The 22,811-nt window shown below is 46.6% G+C and overlaps 2 protein-coding genes across 3 annotated transcripts in view; one reads left to right on the top strand and one right to left on the bottom strand.

Annotated features, from left to right (window-relative positions):
* PI4KA (phosphatidylinositol 4-kinase alpha) overlaps positions 1-22,811 on the bottom strand; it is a 614,454-nt gene that overhangs the window by 277,794 nt on the left and 313,849 nt on the right. The window lies entirely within an intron of this gene.
* Positions 11-22,339, top strand: SERPIND1 (serpin family D member 1). The gene is made up of 5 exons (XM_086942718.1): positions 11-157; positions 11,723-12,622; positions 19,706-19,979; positions 20,496-20,637; positions 21,953-22,339. Exons 2-5 carry the CDS (start codon positions 11,755-11,757, stop codon positions 22,142-22,144), a joined length of 1,476 nt encoding a protein of 491 aa, XP_086798844.1. The 5' UTR covers positions 11-157; positions 11,723-11,754; the 3' UTR covers positions 22,145-22,339.

Below are 22,811 nucleotides of genomic sequence, written 5' to 3'. Positions count from 1 at the left end.
CGTTTTTCGGCTGACGCTGCCAGGGGAGGCCTGTTTCGCTGCGGACTGTTTACTTTGGGAGGGGCGCTGGACAGCGGCGTTAAAGTCCACCTGGGGCCCGGGGCGCCAGTCCCGACCCCTCGCTGGACTGGAAGCCACGGCGACAGGAGGGTTAGAGGTAAGTTAACCCAGGCGCCATCTGTCGGGGACCTACCATCATTTATTTATTGACGCATTCGTTTTTTTATAGCGCTCTTACACCCATTAAGACATCGTTGCCCTGGCTTCAGCGCACAACTGATTGAGAACACAAACTGACGGGTGTGACAGCAGCTAACATTCGAGGGGTGGCAAAAGGGGGGCTTTAGGGCTCACCTACAAGTTTTAAGACCCTTGGGTCTGTATTTTCTGGGGTGTAACGTAAAAGCAAAAACATATATAATCATCTGTGTTAAATGGAGGCACCGGCCTGTGGTCGGGGGGACAGGCCCTTCAAGCACCAGCTTCACACGGAACTGCCCTTCGTCATCACTCGACCCCCGCACAGCCCCACAGCGGCTCTGGAATGTTCCTTACAGACATCCCCGGCCACCTTTCATACGGTGCCTCAGCATCGCCGAATCCGACAGAGCGCTTACACTTCAAACAAGAGGAAACGGCAGCGAGGGATAATTAAAGCCGCACTGACCCTACAATCACTGAATGTACTGTAAACAGATTTTTAGTAGAGTGCGTGCCCAGCTCGGGGGTCCGCTGCCACAAGACCTCATACACACACAGAGAGAGGCATAGAATATGCCCAGAATGTTGAATCTTCTCAATTTCCGATGTAGAGACTTCTTTATTTTTTTAAAGGATGAGGGAGACACAGCCACAGCCGCCGCGTTTCACCCGGGATAAGTATCCAAATCTCAGGCACATTAATAATCCCATTGATGACTCGCCCGTCCGGCCTTTTGCTTCACTCGGGAACGACAACCTGAGCTCGGTCTTTGCTTCTGTGCTTCCCGAGCTCATCAAACACGGGTTTGTCTCGTCAATGGGATTATTAATTTGCCTGAGATTTGGATACTTATTCTCAAAGAAAAAGTGCTGGATAGAAGAAGGGAACCAGTCCGTGAGCTATTGTGCGATTTGTTTTGGATTTAGCCCTGAGGAAGCCCGGTTGGGTGAAACGCGTTGGCTGTGGCTGTGTATCCCTCATCCTTTAGAAAAAATAAAGACGTCTCTACATCGAGGATTGTGAAGATTCATCATTCTTTGCATGTTATATGCGATTTGTTTTGTGCCGCTCTGTGCTTTGTTTTATCAACAGAGTGTTTATACCCTCCACACGGATATACCCTCAACAGGCCGTAACCTACGAGTATGGACCACAGCCTCGCCTCTCAAACATACGGCCACACAGCAGCTACACTCCATCCTATACCCCAGAGACCCTTCTATGCTCCTAACCTCAACAGACCCTGGTATACTCCTAACTGACCCTCATATACCCTCAACAGGCCGTACCTACGAGTAGGGAGCACAGCCTCCCTGTGTTTCCAACAGACGGGCACACAGCAGCTACACTCCATCCCATACCCCAGAGACCCTTCTATGCTCCTAACCTCAACAGACCCTGGTATACTCCTAACTGACCCTCATATACCCTCAACAGCCCGTAACCTACGAGTATGGACCACAGCCTCGCCTCTCAAACAGACGGCCACACAGCAGCTACACTCCATCCTATACCCCAGAGACCCTTCTATGCTCCTAACCTCAACAGACCCTGGTATACTCCTAACTGACCCTCATATACCCCAACAGACACGCCTACAGTCCCAAAAAGAGCCATATGTACCCATACGCGACCCTCATATACCCCAAAACCCCATAAGGCCCCTAGATAACCATCAATTACCTCTAGGCAAAGCACAGATTATACTAACAGACCCTCGTAAGTCGCAAACGGAACCTCATATGTCCCTAAAAGAACCACTAGCTTCCTAAAGAACTCTACCATAGCCCCCCACCCCCGCACACGCCGCTTGCAGCGCTTCGAGGTGTCTCTTCCCTCCTTCTCACCCTGCTCCTCTGGGCTGCTTTCCTACAAAAGGGCCTAGAAGCAGTGCTTACAGGTTTCGGTGTTACATAACAACTCTGACAGGTTTTTCTGTGAACCTCAAACTCAGGTCTCGCGCTTCGCCATCTCCTATTTTGGAGTGAACTGCCCCTTCCACTAAGTACATGTGGGTTCACATTTTCAAACATAAATCTGCAAATGAACAGTGCTTTTGAATATTAATCCAGGGCTGGCTGAAGGTTTCAAGGATGACAAGTGACACTTTGGCGCCCAAGGCCTCGTATCTCACCCCAGCTGGTAGGAGGACCCCCACCACGTGGAGAGCTTGCTTGGTATCATTTTCCTAGTCTCCCATTCACAACAATATATAGAGCCTAAGATCAAATACACCAGATAAAAGCTTCGAAGCACGTCAACGTTACGGGAGAAGACAACAGCCAATGGAAATGTAAACGCTCGCCCAAGAGCACACAGTAGGCCCGCCGCAGAAGCCTATAATGTGTCCGCACAAGCCTTCAAAACATCTGGCGTAAAAGTACTGGCTGGTTATAGTCAACCAAAGAATAGAGGAGGGGTTGGAGACAAACACAGGGTCATCGAAAGCAAATGTACTGTGCAAACAGCAGAAGTCCGCACTAAGTTGTGCAAGTCCTGCCCTCGTGTTCTTTCACACCCCCGCGTTGTGTTTAATGGAACAAAAAACAAAGCGTTTGACGTCTAAAGGGCCTGCGCCCAGAGAATAGGGACTGACCGTCCAGGCACTCGATGAGACTGCAGCAAAAATACACCCCCCCCCCCCCCAGCCCCAGGAGGACGGTTCACGAGCATTCCGGTGTTCAACCGGGCCCTTAAAACACAGCAGCAGGAGAGAGACCGTGTCTGATGGTCCTATAGTATCCATAGGGGAGTCTGAGTGTAGAGGGAGATGTACAACTGGGGCATGACATGATGGACGCCTCCATCCAGTGTTCACTCATCAGCCAACAGCGCATGGCATGCTGGGACTTGTAGTCCTAAAGCAGGAATGGCAAAATTGAGACTACATGTCCCAGCTGGCCAATCCTGGAGAGCAAATCACTGTTCATTAAAAAGACAAAACTACCTGATGGAGCCACGTGTGACAAGGGTCAACTTTAAGAGGCGGGCAGGCAAAACCAGAACAGGAGAAGTTTGTGTTACTATGGGAGGGAGGAAGGAGGAGGAGAGGGAGGAGGGGGGAGAGAGAGAGAGAGCTGAAGTTACGACAATGCCATTTTGGCTTATTTAATTATTACTCATTTGTACTGAGTGATGCTAGTCCGTGAATGTTTGCCATTTTCGAAGAGTGACTGTTAAACAAGTCTGAGAGCTGCCGAACGGTGAACGTCAAACGTCAAATCAACGTTTCAGCCTACCTACTCCCCACAAGTCTTCTTAACAGACACCGCACAGCGCATTTGGCACAACCTGCCGCCCCATGACATGCACAGCATCAAAGACAGTATAGGCAAAGCAACACTCCTGAACAGCAATGCATACTGCTCACTGAAATTATGGGGCAGAGGAGCAATGAATTAGGCATTAGAGGTGACTAAATTATGAGGCAAAGGATAAAAACAAATTGTACGGCATAATAGTGAATTTTTTTTTAGCGTATGACTTCATAATTTTGTGATTTTACACGTGGTAATACTGTCTGGGCAAATATTTCATCTCATTAACCCCAGTTTAACAACCAAATACTGAAAGAGGGCCAGTTAGCCTTTGCGAAGGGCCAGTAGAAGGCAAGCACACGAATGTCGCCACATTTTTAGGTCGAGCATTCGAGACCTCTTGTATATACTTTAGTATTTACTTATATTTGAATGTACTTTGTGGGCTCTGGAGATAAGCTAGCAGAGGTCAGTAAAGTACCAGAATTGCTTTCTGCTAAAGGACTTTCTTTTTTCTGTGTCACGCAGTTTGGTTGGTACTTTCCCTTCATGTTGAAGGACAGTAGCTGTTTCAGCCCCCAGGCTAATGTGCTGCATGGCTAAATACATATGAGGCCCCAAAGGCGAGACCGATTGCATTGCATATGCTTGGTAGTACCTTCTCATCCGTTCCAGCTAGAAACAATTTTTTGTCCAAATCTGCAGATTATGCAGCAGATGGTGGATTATGCGGCAAAGCAGCAGCCACAGAATCCCATCATTCTGGTGGACCAGCACATGCCAGTGCTCAATGAGGCAGCACAACATTTCAAGTTCCACCTGCACCCTGACCTCCAGGCACACAACTGGGAGTCCCAGCTCAAACAAACCCAGGCTATCTACACCCATTCACCCTGGTGGATTGAGAGAAACCATGATACACAACCACAAAGATTGCACAACCCAGACACAACAAGGACCCCCCATTAACCACTACACGGAACAGCCCACTGTTACACAGACCATTCCAATGCCCAGGCCAGTCAGAAAGCAAAGCGCCTTGGAGGTGGACACTCGCAAACTGCTGAGCAAACCAAGAGGCAAAGCGGGCAGCATAAAGGGGCGACACGAGCAAGAAGCAGAAAGGGGCCACAGAAGCAGCAGAAAGAGGCCACGCAGGCAGCAGAAAGGGGCCACGCGAGCAGCAGAAAGGGGCCACGCGAGCAGCAGAAAGGGGTCACGCGAGCAGCAGAAAGAGGCCACGGGAGCAGCGGAAAGAGGCCATGCAAGAAGCAGAAAGGGGCCACTCAAGCAGCAGAAAAGGGCCACACGAGCAGCTGAAAGGGGCCACGCGAGCAGCAGAAAGAGGCCACACAGGCAGCAGAAAGGGGCCACAGAAGCAGCAGAAAGGGGCCACAGAAGCAGCAGAAAGGGGCCACAGAAGCAGCAAAAAGGGGCCACGCAAGCAGCAGAAAGGGGCAACGCAGGCAGGAGAAAGGGGCCACAGAAGCAGCAGAAAGGGGCCACGCAAGCAGCAGAAAGGGGCCACACAAGCAGCAGAAAGGGGCCACAGAAGCAGCAGAAAGGGGCCACAGAAGCAGCAGAAAGGGGCCACGCAAGCAGCAGAAAGGGGCCACACGAGCAAAAGAAAGGGGCCACACGAGCAACAGAAAGGGGCCACGCGAGCAACAGAAAGGGGCCACAGAAGCAGCAGAAAGGGGCCACACAAGCAGCAGAAAGGGGCCACAGAAGCAGCAGAAAGGGGCCACAGAAGCAGCAGAAAGGGGCCACGCAAGCAGCAGAAAGGGGCCACACGAGCAAAAGAAAGGGGCCACACGAGCAACAGAAAGGGGCCACGCGAGCAACAGAAAGGGGCCACGTGAGCAACAGAAAGGGGTCACACGAGCAACAGAAAGGGGCCACACGAGCAACAGAAAGGGGCCACACAAGCAACAGAAAGGGGCCACACAAGCAATAGAAAGGGGTCACACGAGCAACAGAAAGGGGCCACACGAGCAACAGAGAGGGGGCCACACAAGCAAGAGAAAGGGGCCACACGAGCAAAAGAAAGGGGCCACACGAGCAGCAGAAAGGGGCCACGTGAGCCGCAGAAAGGGGCCACGCGAGCAGCAGAAAGGGGCCACGTGAGCCGCAGAAAGGGGCCACGCGAGCAGCAGAAAGAGACCAGGCAAGAAGCAGAAAGGGGCCACACGAGCAGCAGAAAGGGGCCACGTGAGCCGCAGAAAGGGGCCACGCGAGCAGCAGAAAGGGGCCACGTGAGCCGCAGAAAGGGGTCACGTGAGCAGCAGAAAGAGACCAGGCAAGAAGCAGAAAGGGGCCACGCGAGCAAGAAGCAGAAAGGGGCCACAGAAGCAGCAGAAATAGGCCACACATGCAGCAGAAAGGGGCCACAGAAGCAGCAGAAAGAGGCCACGCAGGCAGCAGTAAGGGGCCACAGCAGCAGAAAGAAAGAGGCCACAAATGATCTGCAGGACGTTAACATGTCAAGGCCTCAGCCACACAAATGGTGGTGGAGCAATGGTTGCAAAAAGCCTCAACTGTGGCAATTGCTCGGGCTGTAATGTAATGCAATGCAACATACATTTGTATAGCGCTCTGCTACTCCAGAGAGTGTCCTGGCGCTTCGCACCTCCAGTGTTGACTGGCTGAGAGACTGAACCATTAAACCTGATTAAAGAGCCATGTTTTCAGTTTCTTCCAAAACTGGGAAGTTGCTGAAATGTTCCGTAACTCCAAAGAAAGTTTGTTTCACGCTGAAGGTCCTAAGAATGAGAAGGACCTGCCATTTGGTCTGTGCCGCCGAATACTTGTGGTTTTGGCTAGAAAAGGTTAGCTGAACGCAGGCGCCTAGTAGGAACATAAAAACCAATCCTTACTCTGAGGAACAACTTGCCAGATTGATGGAGGGCTCTATGCACCAGCAGCAGGCTCTTGAAAAAGATCCTCTTCCTAATAGGAAGCCAGTGCAGCGCTCTTAAATGTGGGGATACATATGTTTTCAATGGCCGGTTGAGAAGAGTACGGGCTGCTGCGTTTTGGACCACCTGCAACGTACTGATCAAACAGTCAGTAGGCCCAAATACAGTGCCTTGCCATGATGAAGCCTGGATGTTAATGTCTGTACTACCTGTTTCTGAGCCGAGAAAGTCCAGAAACGTTCGTGGCACACATAACAGACCAAAACAAGTCCCACCACTGCTTTAACCCGAGGTAGAACAAGCATTTGCAATGCAATAGGTCTCGCATTTGCAAGATTTTGAGCTATTGGCATTGTAAATGACAATGCCTTTAATTTATGTCTTTAAAAAACGTGCAATGATAAAAGGCATTGTCATTTTAAATACCAATAGGTCAAATGCAATTGAAATTTGTATCCGTTTGCTGCATTTCTTCCACTTGCAGTACTTTTAGTAAATGTATAAAGTACTGAAATAAAAAAAAGGTGCAAAACAGCAGTGGTGGGATCTTGAGAGCAGTGTGGGAGTGAAGAGAGTTGTATTACGCCAAATTTAACTCATCCCATATGAAGGAGCCGACACTGTCTCTGCTCCTTGTCCACGGCTGAGTGCCTTCACTCTGAATGTCTGGCTAGTACACCCCGCCCCTGGGCGGAAAGACGGGGCACCCTCGTTATGACACCCGAGGACAGACAGCTGTGACTGCCTCTATCTCTGGATGGCTGTGACACCCGAGGACAGATAGCAGTGGTTGCCTCTATCTCTGGATGGCTGTGACACCCAAGGACAGACACCAGTGACTGCCTCTATCTCTGGATGGCTGTGACACCCAAGGACAGACACCAGTGACTGCCTCTATCTGCGGGGGCTGTTACACCCGAGGACAGACAGCAGTGACTGCCTCTATCTCTGGATGGCTGTGACACCCGAGGACAGATAGCAGTGGTTGCCTCTATCTCTGGATGGCTGTGACACCCAAGGACAGACACCAGTGACTGCCTCTATCTCTGGATGGCTGTGACACCCAAGGACAGACACCAGTGACTGCCTCTATCTGCGGGGGCTGTTACACCCGAATACAGACAGCAGTGACTGCCTCTATCTGCAGATGGCTGTGACACCTAAGAACAGACAGCAGTGACTGCCTCTATCTGCAGATGGCTTTGACACCTGAGGACAGACACCAGTGACTGCCTCTATCTCTGGATGGCTGTGACATCAGTGGAATGATAGAAGTGACACCTGAGAACAGACAGCTATGACAGTCTCTATTTGCAGACGGCTGTAACACCTGAGGACAGAGAGCAGAGACTCCCACTGTCTGCAGAAGGGTGTGACACTTGAGGACAGACAGCAGTGACTGCCTCTATTGCAGATGGCTGTGACATCTGTGGAGTGATAGAAGTGACACCTGAGAACAGACAGCAGTGACAGTCTCTGTTTGCAGACGGCTGTGACACCTCTGGACAGACAGAAGAGACACTTGTGGATAGACAGCACAGCAGTGCCAGACTCTGCAGGTGGCTGTTACATCTGTGGACTGACAGAAGTGACAACTGCGGACAGACAGCAGTGACAAGCCCTGAATTGCAATAAATCGCAGTGATTGGCCAGTGTAACCGGAGTCACTCAGTACCTCCGTGACAAGGCCCAACCAGGCTGAAGCATGATGGGTACTTCAGATGTTTTCATTCAGAGAGGATCTGGCCTCACTGCTTGATTTCTGACAGTGGCATCAGGGTTGGGCCAAGACTCATTTGGATGTCAGTTGTCATTGTTTGAAGTGGAAACGTGAGCAAAAATGTGATGGACAGGGATGCAGCCGAGAGTAATTAACAGCGTGTGAAATGAATGAAATCGTTTCATTCCACTGTGTTAATCCAAAGTGATTCACACAAACTGGCATGGGTATATACACTGTGAGAGTAGACAGCGGTTTCACTCCACAGAGTGAGAAGACAGCAATGACAGGGCCTCGGTGTGAGCATATAGCGCTAACCATAGGCACACAGTGTTGTCTCACACACACATTGCACGGTGTGATGCACGAAACACATCAATGACTACAAATGACAAGCAATGTTGTCTCACACACACAGATCGACGACGCACTCAACAACCATAAGTGACTACAAATGGCACACAGTGTTGTCCCACAAACACACACAGACACACAAGGCGGGGACACACTTAACAAACAGCAGTGGCTATTGAAGGCACACAGTTCTGTCCCTCTCTCCATCCCTCTAGCTTGCACACACACCTCGCTCAAAACAAACATCAGGGGCACACAGTGCTGACACACGACACGCACACAGCTGGCACACAGCGATAAAGCACTGAACAAACATCAGTAGATACCAAAGGCACACAGTGTTGTCACACACACCACAAATCAAATCAAAAGGTATGTATAGCGCGCAGACTGCTCGATGGAGTGTATAGGCGCTAGCAAATTGGTGCGACGCACAGGGATATCTAGATCACTTTATTAAAGCCAAGTATTAAGCTAACGTCTCAGACTCCGGGCCCTCAATGGATCTGGGCGACCAGGGCAAGGAGCCCCAGCCTCTGGGGGCCGCAGCAGAAAAGTAAGAATACCCCATTGTGTCTTCGACACTACTTTCAGCAAAGCCTCGTCGACACGCAATAAACATCAGTGGCTAGAAGTAGCACACAGTGTTGTCACACACACACACACACTTCGCACATGTCGCAAACATTAGTGAACCACACAGCGCTACACCACTGTGCCACACAAAACGCTTCGCTGTGACGCGCACTACGCTTGCATCCAGCGCCAGGCGGGTGCAGAGGGGAGGACGAGGAGCTGTAGCAGCCCCCCAGGTAGCCTTGTGCAGTGTGCCCTATGCCCTGATGGATTAGACAGAACACAATTAGCTTTTAGACACAGCCCACCCCCCTGAATTTGTGTGCAGCTGGCTGCAGAGGATTAAACACGGACCTTTCCAGGCACTGCTGACTCTCGGCACTTTGTGACAGCATGGAAGCTGCTCCCCCCATCAAACAAGCCAGGCTAGCAAGAGCAGTAAATATGCCATCTTGATAATGTAATGATACATGCCAGCACTCCCTGTCTGTTCGGCCTGGTAGCCGCTGTTAATTCTAGGTGCCACTTCAGTTTACAGTGAGGGGTGGGGGGTGGAGGGTGGGAGGGGAGTTGAAATGCTCCCTGTAATCGGAATGCACTCTGCGGCAATGGAAAATGTTGCCACTCTAGTGAAAGGAAGAGGAAAGGTGCACGACGACGCAATAAATAATAACAAAATTAATAACACCACCACCACAGACCTGCCGTCTTCTGAGTTCATAATCTGGAATACAACAAACCAATTGACGTATGAAAGAAAAAGAGAGCACACATGGGCGCTCAAAGAAATTAGTTGAAAGTACAGACGAACGTTTATGTCTCGATATTCAAACTAGCTAATAGTTAAGGTGAAACTGATCAACAACAACATGCGGGATATAATTGCTTGAAAATAAAAATAGCAAATTTAATATTATTAAATACACTACACGCATATTATAGAACGATATGAAACAGTATCCGATGTGTGAAAGTATATGTTTAGCGCTCGGAATTATCAATTTGATCGATTTTGCAAAATGACGCCTATTATATGTTGTCTTGTTCTGTGTTAAACTGGTCTCTGCTTACGACACAGAGCAGGGTTTCCCCAAGGCTCCCGGCAGCAGGCTGTGGGAAGCGCCATTACTGAAGGTGCTATGAAACTCCTCTGAGTGGTACATCGCCCTTCTGCCCTCTTAGGATGCCCGACTGCGGCTAGAAGCCCCTAGAGGCGCTGGACGACCCCTCAGAGCGCTGCCTGCCGCAGTACCAGCCCGGCACAGCCTTGCAGCAACGTTGTACCTTCCTAGGAATAGACAAGCAAAGAACAAAACTAATTACCGAGGTAAGGTGTAGCAAAGCTCGTGGTTGGTATGTGTAGGAACTGGTTGAGTGATCGACTTTCCGGCAGACATTCAGGAAGAGCGTTTATACAGGCCAACAAATTCATTCCAGAGATTGTTGAACCATGATGCTTGATTTAAAAAAATTAATTAAACAAACCGTGAGCGTGCACTCTCCCGAACTTCCGGTCTCGGGATGTGCACGCTCACGGCAGTCGTGGGGCGGGACTTCCGTCTTTTGGAGAAGCCCGCGCCCACTCTCACAAAGTGGATGGCAGCAGAAGTCAGGAGAGGCGGCTGAGGCGGTAAGTGAGGCTTGGCACCTGTGTGTGAGCGTGTGTGTATGCAGTGTGTGTGTGTGCGCGTATGCAGTGTGTGTGCGCGTGTGACTGGAGAAGCATGGCTGACCCTGGCAATCGGCTTCTGGAGATGTGCACGGCTCCGGGAGGCTGGGCATGCGCGTCCACGAGGAGCAATCCGCACTCGTGCACCAATCGACTTCCCTTCAGAGCTAACTCAGTAACAATAGGTCGAGAGCTCGACCTAAAAAAGAGCTTGCCGTCAACCTTCATGCCTAGATTCTTAACCGAGCTAGCCTTGCGTAATGGAGGAGGTCCACTCCCGCCAAATGGACTGCCAAGGCTCATACTCCCTTACATCGAAGAAGAGTAGCACAGTCTTTTCAGCATTACATTTGAGCTGGTGGTGTATCAGCCATTGAAAAACTGATGCCAGACAGGTTCTATTTTTTTGTGTCAGGGAAAACGTCATCCCAGCCCCAGGAAAATAGCAGCTGGGTGTCATCAGTGTAGGAGATTATTTCAGCTTCCAGGGCCTCTGCCCTGCTTCAGTCCGGTCCACTTGTTTTTCACCCGCTAGGCCATTCTAGAAAAAAGCCCTCCTCATGCAAATCAGTCCAGACCAGGCTCCTCATGGGAACAGTCGACCCCTCGTCAGTGAGGTATAGATTGGATCCTGTGGCACAGTGAGCAAGGGTGAGGTTGATCTAATTTAAGCTGCAGAGTCTGGCCTCCAGTCCCAGGCATCTGCCACATTGAGGGGAACAAAGGAGGTTTAATATAAGTGCTACAGCTTTGTTTGTAAGGTGGGGTACGTGTAGACACATGGTATTAAGCTGTATCACCAAATAGTAACTACATTTAAAAAGCGGCAAAAAGGCAAACATTCTGTAAAAGCTCTTTTTTAAAGTAATGTGAGTTCAAGATTATCACAAAATGTATGCAGAGGTATGAAGTCTTATTGTTGATGGTTTAAGGCCATCTACTGATGTTGGCAAATTACTGCTGAGATCTGTGTAGTGTTCCCTCTGAAGCTTGGTACTCATAGTAAACATCTGTTTTCCTCCATAGTTATCTCAACGTCCAGCAAAAGGTTTCCCAAAATGAAGGCAATGCTGGCTGCGGCAGCCTTATGTCTCCTCCTGGCTGTGGCAGACTGTGGGGTGAAGGATCTCTCTGAGCACTTTGCAGCGCATGGTATCAGTCCACGCGGACACCAAAGCAATGACAGCCAAGTCTTGGACACTCTTCCACCAGATTTCCACAAGGAGAACACGGTCACCAACGACTTGATTCCAGAAGAGGAGGAAGAGGAAGATTACCTGGACCTGGATAAGATTCTCGGGGAAGATGACGAATACGGTGACATCATTGACAGTGCCCCGGTGGTCAAAGACTTCGAGGCCGAGAGGGGGAACATCCTGGAACTCTTCCCAGGCAAAAGCCGGATCCAGCGGCTTAATATCATCAATGCAGACTTTGGCTTCAACCTTTATCGCAGCCTGAAGGCCAGCGTCAACGCATCGGACAACATCCTCATAGCACCGGTTGCTATTTCCACAGCCATGGCTACGCTCTCGCTGGGGGTGAAGGGCCAAACGCTGCAGGATCTGCTTTCAGTAGTGGGCTTTGGGGACTTTATCAATGCCAGCACCACGTATGAGCTAATGACCATCCACAATCTCTTCCGCAAACTCACTCACCGACTCTTCCGTCGCAACTTTGGCTACACTTTGAGGTCAGTCAACGACATCTATATAAAAAAAAACTTCGCCATAAGGGAAGACTTCAGAACCAAGATGAAAAACTATTATTATGCAGAGGCCCAGTCCACCGACTTCTCAGACCCGACTTTCCTTACAAAGGCCAACGAACGCATCAAGAAGCTGACCAAAGGCGTCATCAAGGACGCTCTTGTGCACGTTGATCCAGCTCTCCTGATGCTGATAGTAAACTGCATTTACTTCAAAGGTAAACCTAACTCAGTTCTTCTTTTCAAACATAGCCCTTCCAGCATAGTAGTTAGAGAGTGAAACTTGTCATGCTGAGACTGAGAGAACCAATAATACATGGTCCAAATTTCTCAAGCCACAAGGCCTGACTTACTGATCCAAGACATGTCTTTGTTGGTCTTAGATTTATTTTTTTACTGTTTAGAAACCAAAGTGTGGCCTCCATATTTACTGTCACTTTTCGTTTAATCTTACAGAAAACTCAATCAAGTTTGCACAACAAGTACCACCATAATGAACTTCTCAAGAGAGGAAGGCTTTGAGGTTACTAGTACCGAACTTCTAGGAGTTTCGTATTTTGTAATTGAAAAGCTATAATGACCAGGGCCGTTTAAAAAAGCAAAAGAAGATGGTGTTTTGGAGGACAAGACTAAAAAAAGATATATGGATACCCAACAGTCCAGAAGGGAAACAGTGTTGTGCACAAAAAACACAGAACAAAGTTTCATCATAAGAGGGTGTTTGACCTAAACATGGTACTTAAAAATCGAAAATAAATGTGAAATAACAAGGCCAGGAACAATAATAAATGATCATTATTAAACAACACATTCATGTGAATGGTAACAAAGACAAGAGTGTGTGCTATTGTGAATCACTGGCTTCGAATAGTATATATTTGCTCTCCACCTTTGCCGTTTGCTACTATTCGAACTAGTACATTTTGATTGACACAGTTGTTTGATCATGTATTACTGTTCCTGGACTTTTTATTTCACATTTATTGTAGACTATTGGGAGATTGAGACACCTGCTTAGCCATGAGCAGAGCAGTACATAGAAAATTCAGCCTCTGATAATCCATCCCAAATGTGACAGAGAACAACTGTACAACCACAAATACCATTCAAGTAAAATCCGACTACATTGTGCCTTCGGCGACAATCTATGATACAAATTCTGCTTGTTGAGAGCGGGTAAACCACAAAATTGGGTTTAGAAAAAAACATGACAGACAGTAAGGTGATAAAAGCTTATTACCAGACTCAAGAAGCTCCATAGTCTATTTTTTTCTGCAAAAATGGGTATTTAATTAGCTCTTGATAAGCACGTTAAGACCCAAAGAACAGGGCAACAGAGACCTTTTAGGAGTATAGCAAAGAAATAACGGTGAAAAAGCACAAACAAATCATAAAAGGGACGTTTAAATCCAAAGAAAGCTTTAATATCCTAGTAGTGCAGGTTTAAGGAGAACACATTCAAAAGGTAAGAACAGATCATAAGCACTGTGTTAGAGTTGTGATTTAGAGGTACTCTCCTGGCGGTGATACCCTCCTGGCCACCATGATAATATCCACTGACTATGGTGTGCCTCTTTCTTTTTCTTTCTCTACTGAGTTTTATATAGCACAAACTTGACCCGAAGGTATCGGGTATCAGAGCGCTTTACAGGAGCACCAGTTGCGTTACATGAGGACACATTTTTTTTGTTAGGCACGGGGAGATTACGCGATTTGCCCAGAATCACAGGATGTTGTGCGTCCATGCAGAGACTCGAACCTGGTTCCCCAAACTTGAGGTCGACTGCCCTAGCCGTTAGGCCACATCCTCTCCCCATCTTCATCTCATCTCCTCTTGGTCAAAATATAATTCTATTGTCATGGAATGACTTGATGCGGAGGAGTCCAGCATGCCTTTTTGTCCATGACCAGGTCACCTGGACATGGAAGGCCCTCCTGGATGAAACTACTCCTCCTGGTGCCAAGACATGGCCCTTGTGGTTGCAGTGCATTCCTCCCGATGACCATATGTCCCGCAATACTATGGTGCGGCACCCCAGGCCGTGATGTGCACCACCTGCCATGACCGCCCCTTTGAGTAGTGAAACCCCCAGTTCTTTCTAAGGTATGGCAATCTTGCCTATGGAAAGCCCCACCAAGCTAAGAGACTTTGGACAGCAGTGTAGGAAATGGGGATAAATAAAATAAAAAAATCACTCTCAGAAAAAAATGGCAGTTTGCAATAAACTGAAAAGAAATCTTGTTCCATAGCAGTAATTGGTTGCCTGATATGTGATGACTGGTTTACATGAGCTCCCCTTTTAACTAGTTGAAATGACTTAAGTTAAAACCACTGACTAGTCTCCCTCGGCTAAGATTACTCCAGGTGCCCCCCAGTATTCCAACACTAGAACTGCATTTCATTAATGTACTTATTTTGGAAGGAAATGTGTAAACAATTTAATCTTCAGGCAGACCCAGTTATAATCAGACTCCCTCTATTAAAGAGCACTCCCGCCTTTCTCTACTCTGTGATGTGCAGAACATGGCTGCCACAGCTTGTCACTTGGAAGGGTCAGCCACCGGTAAGGGCATCTCTAATACTAGATTTCTATTGCGATGACTATACGGTTCTGATCCAGTTTTGAGATTCACAAGGTCTTGGAAGACACAACATGCTGGTTCTATAATCTAGCAATTGTTGGATACAGGGGAAGCCATCATGGTGTAAGAGGACAATAGAAGGGGACCAAACCCAGTGTGTAACGCTGCAGCAGGCAAGGAGTCGGTAGACCAGATGGGCCTCACATGCAGTCATTACCTTGAGGTCCACTTCACAGGTATAAGTGCAGAATACACCCATCGTTGTAAGCCTCACCTCAGTCAGTAGGATATTACTCAGAAACAATCTTTGTGAAGGTTGGAGAGCTCCTTGACTAGTAATAAACATTAAACACTATTATGTTTTTCTTTTAAGTATGAAGCTTACCAATACCACAAGGCTTCCTTGTGCTAAAGAACAGAAGAAACACTAACAGACAACACAATGAAGCAAAGTAAAACTAAAACCAAAAGCAATCACCCAACTGCTGTGATCCTGCTAACAGAATGAATAATATTTCAATCCTCTACAGAAGAAAATTTTATTTTCCTGTCCTTTTAGTTCCAAAGGGAGAGCGCTCCATGGTTTGGGAACCAGAAATTAAGCAGCTCACCCTCCTGTTCGTGCACTTTGGATGGGACCAGTCATCTGCAAATGTAAGCAGCAGGCTCGATCTGACTGTCTTAGTGCCTTGGGAATTTCAGATTTCAACACTCTATGAGCAGTGTATATGCTTTTAAACTGCACCCTCTACTTGAATGATAACCAGTGCAGAGCTTTTTGGGCCCCAGAAACATGATCAAATCTTCAAGGACTATAGGCTGCACTGATCACAAATATCTGGACTCTTTGCAGGTTACTTATCGACAATACTTGCCTTGATGAGTATAAAAACTCAGTAAAAAGCAGTGATACTAATAGACCACCAGCACCCCATTAATCAATGATTCTCAGAGAAGAATCAATGCCTACGTTGAAGGCGCAGCTATGTAAATTTTTACCGGGAGTTCGTCCGTTCCCAGCTTTAACATCAGCAGATACAAGGCTGCCCATTTCAATTCTTCATTTGGTCAGTGGTACAAAATCAGTGTTCCCTCGATTCCCAGTAGGTCCCTTCTTTTCAGGTTCCTAAACCTTGGATTTCCCTTTTAGGGGACAGTGTCATTACACTTGAATTAACAGAGCAATGCATCTTAATTAAAATTAAACAAAACACAAGAAAATTTTCTGCGGCTGCAGGTTTTAATTTTTGTAAGTATTGTGGAATATAGTCACGACATATGGACATGGGCGACATACTTCTACTGTATGGTGTCTTATGATTTGATAGCTTTTAGACGATGGTCACAGTTGTGTTTAATTTTGACTATTTACAAAATGAGAGAGAGAGAGGTCTAGAATACACTCACAACCTCCTATAGACATACACTACACTCTCTCCCTGTAGTCACACACTTGTCAAAAATAGCAAGATCACTGTTGGAATAACGGGGATCAAGAAGGTTCTGGGTGGCACCTGCACAGCTAATGAGTGAGTGACTCTAGGGAGGCACCCCTCGACATGACCAGGTTATAAGTTTAACCCAAGTTAAGGGTTAAAACCACTAATGGACTAGGACAGGTATGGGAGCCTTATGCCTCATGACTTTGTATTATGGCCGGGATTAAAATAGCTCTGAAGAAGGCTGTTAACCCGTGCAAGGTATTTGTAAGATCGAAACATGTTGGCAAATGTAACAGGATGGGTGATGCATAGTATCTCATAAAACATCCCTGTTGGAATTTTTTAAAATCATATCTAGGGTCTCCCAATATTTAAGAGCGATATCCACACAGGTATACCCTATCCCTCTGCATCCCCGCTTACACCCAGAAAACAGGTATAAGGAACTACCGACTAGTGGTTGAGTTCACCTGGGTAGTATGTACTCATCTTAGAGTGCACAGGTCACCAATGAGGTGATTTACTTCTGCATTTCCACTTTTCTGGGGGCTTACGAGTTATTGAGCCCCAGTGTGGTGTGTATTTTCTTTTAAGAAACCTCATTTGAGACATACAAGTTTCCAGAATTTTTCAGTCTCATTTGTTTCAGATTTTTTTTTCAAAGCCAGTGAATACTGATATCCATGGCAATTTATGACTGGGCGCACAGGCAGTGAGATTTACACTGGGAACAAATGCAGTGAATTTACTTAAACCATTTCTGGCCCTGCTCACAAAAAAAGGGATAGACCAAGAAGCATTTGCACACAATGTAATTTCATTTTAATTTAAAAGAGGACAGCAAAAAAAAATGAATACAGAAAATAATAACAACTTTAATTAAGACAAGCACTTACATAGCCAGTAGGTCTCGCCTTTGGGACCTTCAGCCATGCAACAGTTGATGTTGTTGCACCAAGGATAATGTACTGCATAAAGAAATACTTATAAGGTTCCAAAGGCAAAACCTATTGGCTATGCCAATGCCTGCTTTGTTTGCAGTGGAGTGATCATATTTTTATAAAGCTATTGCCATTTGTATAGCTTTGCGGCGCTGGAGAACCCCAACATGGTCAATAGGGGTTCAAGGGAGGGGAGGTGGAAAAGAAAAAATGACACAAATGGTAAAAGGAATTAAAATGAAGCACATGCCATTAATTAAAGCAGGGAGCAAGTGTCCTTTTGTGATGTGGTACAAAGTAGGTTATATTTTAGTTATCAGCAAGTTTTTATTTGCATTTCACGTTGTCCTTATTTTGATGTTTATTGAAAGATGCTGGGTACATGTGTGGTGGTAAATTCACTTTTTATCGTGGTACATGCCCTGAAGCCACCAGCAGTAGGGAGTGGTTGAGACGGACGCAGAAACAAGCAGGCCAGAATGTAACAAAACCGTTAATACGGCTGGGGTTCACAGAAGTGTAGTAGGGGGCTATCTCGTATTGAACAAGAAATATAGTCAAAATATACATACAAGTGACTCTTCTTGGCGGACATGCACATGTTTTAGGGAATAAAAAAGCAGTAATTAATTTAAAGGATTGAATAAAGCAAAGCCCTGCAGCCAAAAGTTTACATTAGACCAACATTTCCTTTTACTATTTACGATATTTGTTTCCAAGAGCAATGCTGTGTTGCTGAATCAATGGGGGGGGTGGAGGCAGCTGATGGTGGAGGGGAGTAAGAGTGAGATTTAACCTAAAAGCAACACAAAGAAGGGTATGGAGATTAACCTGAAAGCAACATGGAGGAGGTAGTGGAGCGAAGCACAAGTACCACTCCCATCAAATTGTTGAAGCTCCTATTAAAATTCTGCTATAGCGGTCTTCAAAGTGCTGCAGGTATCAATGTGTTGCATCACAAATTAAAGGTTTAGAGCCGTCATCAAAGCGCTGTAGCTTCCAGCAAAGAGCTCTATCTCCTACACAACTGTTGTACCAATATACATTGCAGAGAAAGGTTTCTAAACCAACATCTGTACTTATCCCTATCATAGTATGTACAATACTTCGTACTACGTACCAGATCGCTGTAGTCTCACCAAGCAGGCTACCACACCCAGTCATTCTCTCAGAAGGATTGCCACACTGTTTCCTTTCTTGGAAACTGCACACATCTACCTCCAGTTGCCTTGAGCTGTGGCCAGAAAACTGCTTTCCATAGTTCTGCTTCAACACTGAAGATGGTGGGGCAAATGGTCTTACATGGCACAGCTAAACAGTGCTCTGATTCGTCGTGTCTTGAAAGGTTGAATTTTCCTGATCGTTCAGTTGATTTGTCTCTTTACATTAGTATGTTGATTAACAACTGCATTTTCTTGTGATGTTCGGATAGTGTTGTAAATTACTTGTGTGTATATGTTTGTACATATCTATGTGGTATTTGTAATGTGCAAATTTAGCCAAACAGTAGCAGAGACGGTACCGAGTCTCACATACAGTGAACGTGTGAATGGTAGAGTAGCAGGTGGATTAGAGTCAGAGTGTTCTGATATGGTATCATGATGTAGTGTAGTTTAAAGAAGTTTGTCTTCAGCTCTTTTTGAAACTGGAGCACGGTTGTGGTGGTACCGATGGATATGGGAAGTTGCTCCGTGTCCTGGGCGTATGCTGCTGCCACTTCACTTACTAAGCTGTTGTGTGCAAGTTCTGTTGATGTGGGCTGAGGTCTGAGGTTGGGATTGGGGTGGACTGGCCACTGGTTGTGCTGCAGATATATGGGTGGGATAAAAGATTTGTTGAATAGAATGGTATTCTGTAGATTGCGGTATGTAGACCTGCACGGGACGTGGAAGAGGGCCGAGGTTCAAAAACATGCAAATCCACCCTGATATGAGTGCCACATAGGCCTGGTCATTATGTGCTTTAGAACAGTTCTGATTGGTTGGAGGTTACTCAAAATCGCCAGTTTGTTAACTAGGTACATAGGTTTATTTGTAGCTTGCTACATGTTACTGAACCGATGGAGTGAGTGCAGTTAGTTCAGTGCAGCATGGTTTTCATGTTGTATTTTTCTTTCAGCCTTGATTTGAGAATGTTTTTATTTACATGGCAAGCCAGATGATCACCACCCGGAGCCCAAAAAAATCTTCAGGCTTCAGTGCTTTCCACTCGAACAATGTGGCATCTAAACAGTATATATTTGTTTAAAGTGGTGCCCAGCAGACTGCACTTCGAAAGGGGGGAGCCTCCAAATTCACCTCACTTACATGCTGTGCCTTATCTCTTTAATACACAGGGACATGGGAGAACAAATTTCCGCTGGTGCAGACACAACCCATGAATTTCCGTTTGAATGAGAAGGCAGTGGTGAAAGTACCCATGATGAAGACGAGGGGCACCTTCTTGGTGGGAGCCGACTACGAGCTGGATTGCGACGTCATCCAGCTGCCATATGTGGGCAATATCAGCATGACCATCGTGGTGCCGCACAAGCTCTCCAATATGAAGGTCCTTGAGAAGCAGCTGACGCCCCAGGTGCTGGAGAGGTGGCAGAAGACACTGGCAAACAGGTAGGTCCTGGTAAATCAGGCAAATTCCCAGAAGCAACGACTGACGAAATCACAGGCCTTGCCAACAAAACATTTATGCTTTTATTTGGCTTTTACTTATTGACGATTTCCCATCCTCAGGCAGAAAATGGTCATTCAGATGTGGAGGGAGAGATTCTCGGTTTAAGGTTTAATTCCAAAACAAACTAACCAGCATCTTACATTTGACAATTAGGGAGGAGAGTGTTGTTCAACCTTTGAAAATAACATGGCTGGTGCACTTGGATCTGACCGGTCAAAGGGCAGCTGTAATTGTAAACACCTAAGTGAACAGAAGTGAAAGCTGTACAACTAGTGGAAAAATATAATAAGTGTTAAGGTGAAGGCACTAGGGCACAATTATTTCCTAACAAATAAAGATGTCTATCCAAAAATGCATCCACAATGCCTTCCTCAGATCTAATTATCAGACGTAGCCCCACAGAATTTAATGTAATTTGCCTTTCAGTCCTCAAGAAATGTCTTCTCTTTCTGCAGAACTAGGGAGGTTTTTGTGCCTCGCTTTAAACTGGACAAGACATATGATCTGACTGAGGTGTTGCGCTCCATGGGCCTGAAAGACCTGTTTGAAAAGGGAGATTTCTCTGGGATATCTGACAAGGACATCAACATCGGACTAGTAAGTGTTCTTTGCCATCCATATCCGGCATGCGCTGTCCATCAATAGGACCTAATTACAAGAGTCAAGATCAGGTTTTATAGCCATTTAAGACAGATTTCAGATGTTTTGTGTTATAAATGGACACTGGCAAAAGTCAAGTAATTATGGAAAAGCAATGCCAAAGACAGAAATATTAAAAAGAAAGAAGGTATGGTTTCAGAGAAGAGGGAACCAGAATGTTTATACAGATAAGTAAAACCCTAAGGTAAAACACATATGCTTCTAGAAAGAGGTGTGTTTGTGATTTGTTTCCCAATCAACATAAAGGGGTAAAATATTTTAAATTATGGAACCCAAAGAGAACCTGCATCATCTCATAATACAAAGATTCACCTTAGGTTTAGCTACATGGTTTCCTGCAAGGTGGTAATTGATGCTGGCCCGCAGATCTTTGGAAGTTAAGCTGTGAAGACATACTAGAATTATTATATGCAACATCAGTGGAGTATGGCAGCCTGGGAAAATGCTCCTATTCCTTCAGGGATCAGGGTGGAGAGAGGGGGGAGGTGGCATGTGGAGTCTGGAAGCCAGTGGAGTGAAGTACGCTGCCAGAGACATGGTCCTTCTTTCTGGGGTCAGCGTGTGGGAGAGGGTTGAGTAAGTTTGTGAGGCGGCAACAGAGTTTCCTATCTAATTTGCAAGACGTCACAGATTAATTGAGGGACTCCACACAGACTATGTAGGCCATCTTCACAGGTTATGTAAATGTAAATGTAAATGTATTGGCATTTATATAGCGCACTACTTACCCGTAGGGTCCCAAGGCGCTTCGACCGCTGCGAAACCCTTCCTGGCTTCCCTGAGAGATGGTCCCTTAATGGGTATCTCCAGGGTGAGACCAGGCATCCCCGGCGGTCTGGTGGGGCCGTTAGTGAAGATGAGGCAAGCTAATGCCCAGAGTTGCCGAGTGTGATCGCTGATCAGAGTGGGCACCGAGGCGAGAGAATTATCGAGTCCGCTGACCCTGGTCCAGAAACCTGCCGCGCCGGGAATCGAACCCTGGTCCCGGGCCGTCCTCTGCTCTCGGGTCTGCCGCCTCTAACCAGTGAGCCACACTACTTAGGTAATAAGAAATAACTCTGGCACACCCACTGTTATTTACACTACCTAAACCAGATTGTCAAACATAAAACTCCAGAAAACCATCACCCAAGTGGGTAGGGAGGAAACTGAGGCTAGGAAGAGGGTCTTTGGCAGCATCTAATGGAAGGTTATTTTCTAAGACCTGCTGACTAACAGAATCCTCCTTATTTCTTCCTCTTCTCCTGCACAGTTCAAACACCAGGGCTCCATCACCGTGAACGAAGAAGGGACAGAGGCAGCAGCAGTGACTGTGGTGGGTTTCACGCCTCTTTCTACCCAGGCACGCTTTGTGGCAGACCGGCCCTTCCTCTTCTTCATCCGCGAGCATCGCACCAACTGCATTCTTTTCATGGGGAGAGTCGCCAACCCTGCCTTGTCTTAGGCACGGTGTGGGGGGATTCTCTCTCTTCATGTGTACTCCCTGTAGCAGTGTTTCCTTGTAACCTGCTCTTGTGTATTTTTATTAAACCGAAAAGCATTGAATATGTATCTGTAAAAAAATCTATAAGATGTTCTGAAAATGATTCTCCTCTTATTGTTTTTGTTGTGTACTGCAAGTAAAGACAGATGGCGCACACACTGAATTGAGTGGTTGATTTTTCCACTTACCAGAGCCCACATGTCAGAGTGTTATTTCCCTAATATGTGCACATTAAAAAAACACTTATGTGCAACATCTATCAGTGAAGCATCACATTAACAAGTTGAGAAGTATGTTTTCACAGACTTGGATGAAGCAGTCAAATGGTCCGTTTATGTGGGTGTGATTCTGGTGCTAGATCCTAAGGTACATGAACTGAAGTAACTGTTCAGTTTTTTTGTGTGTCTAAAAGTGAGAGTGAGTTGTTTCCCAGTGGCTTGAATCTGACTGACACGGGATCTAAGGCACAAGGAGATTATCTGATTTACGCAGTCACATTATTTGGTCGATCGTCTACAATTTAGCCTCTCTTTTAGATATGTTTTAGTACACAACAGAAACTTAAAAAACAGAGAAGTGTCAAACTCAGTGCCAAGAGTTAGCAGTTTACTAATATAAAGCATCTAAA

Source organism: Lissotriton vulgaris, chromosome 11, assembly GCF_964263255.1.
Source record: "Lissotriton vulgaris chromosome 11, aLisVul1.2, whole genome shotgun sequence".
NCBI lineage: Eukaryota > Metazoa > Chordata > Amphibia > Caudata > Salamandridae > Lissotriton > Lissotriton vulgaris.
The sequence above is the reverse complement of the archived record's forward strand: the minus strand, read 5'-3'. Positions and strand labels throughout refer to the sequence as shown.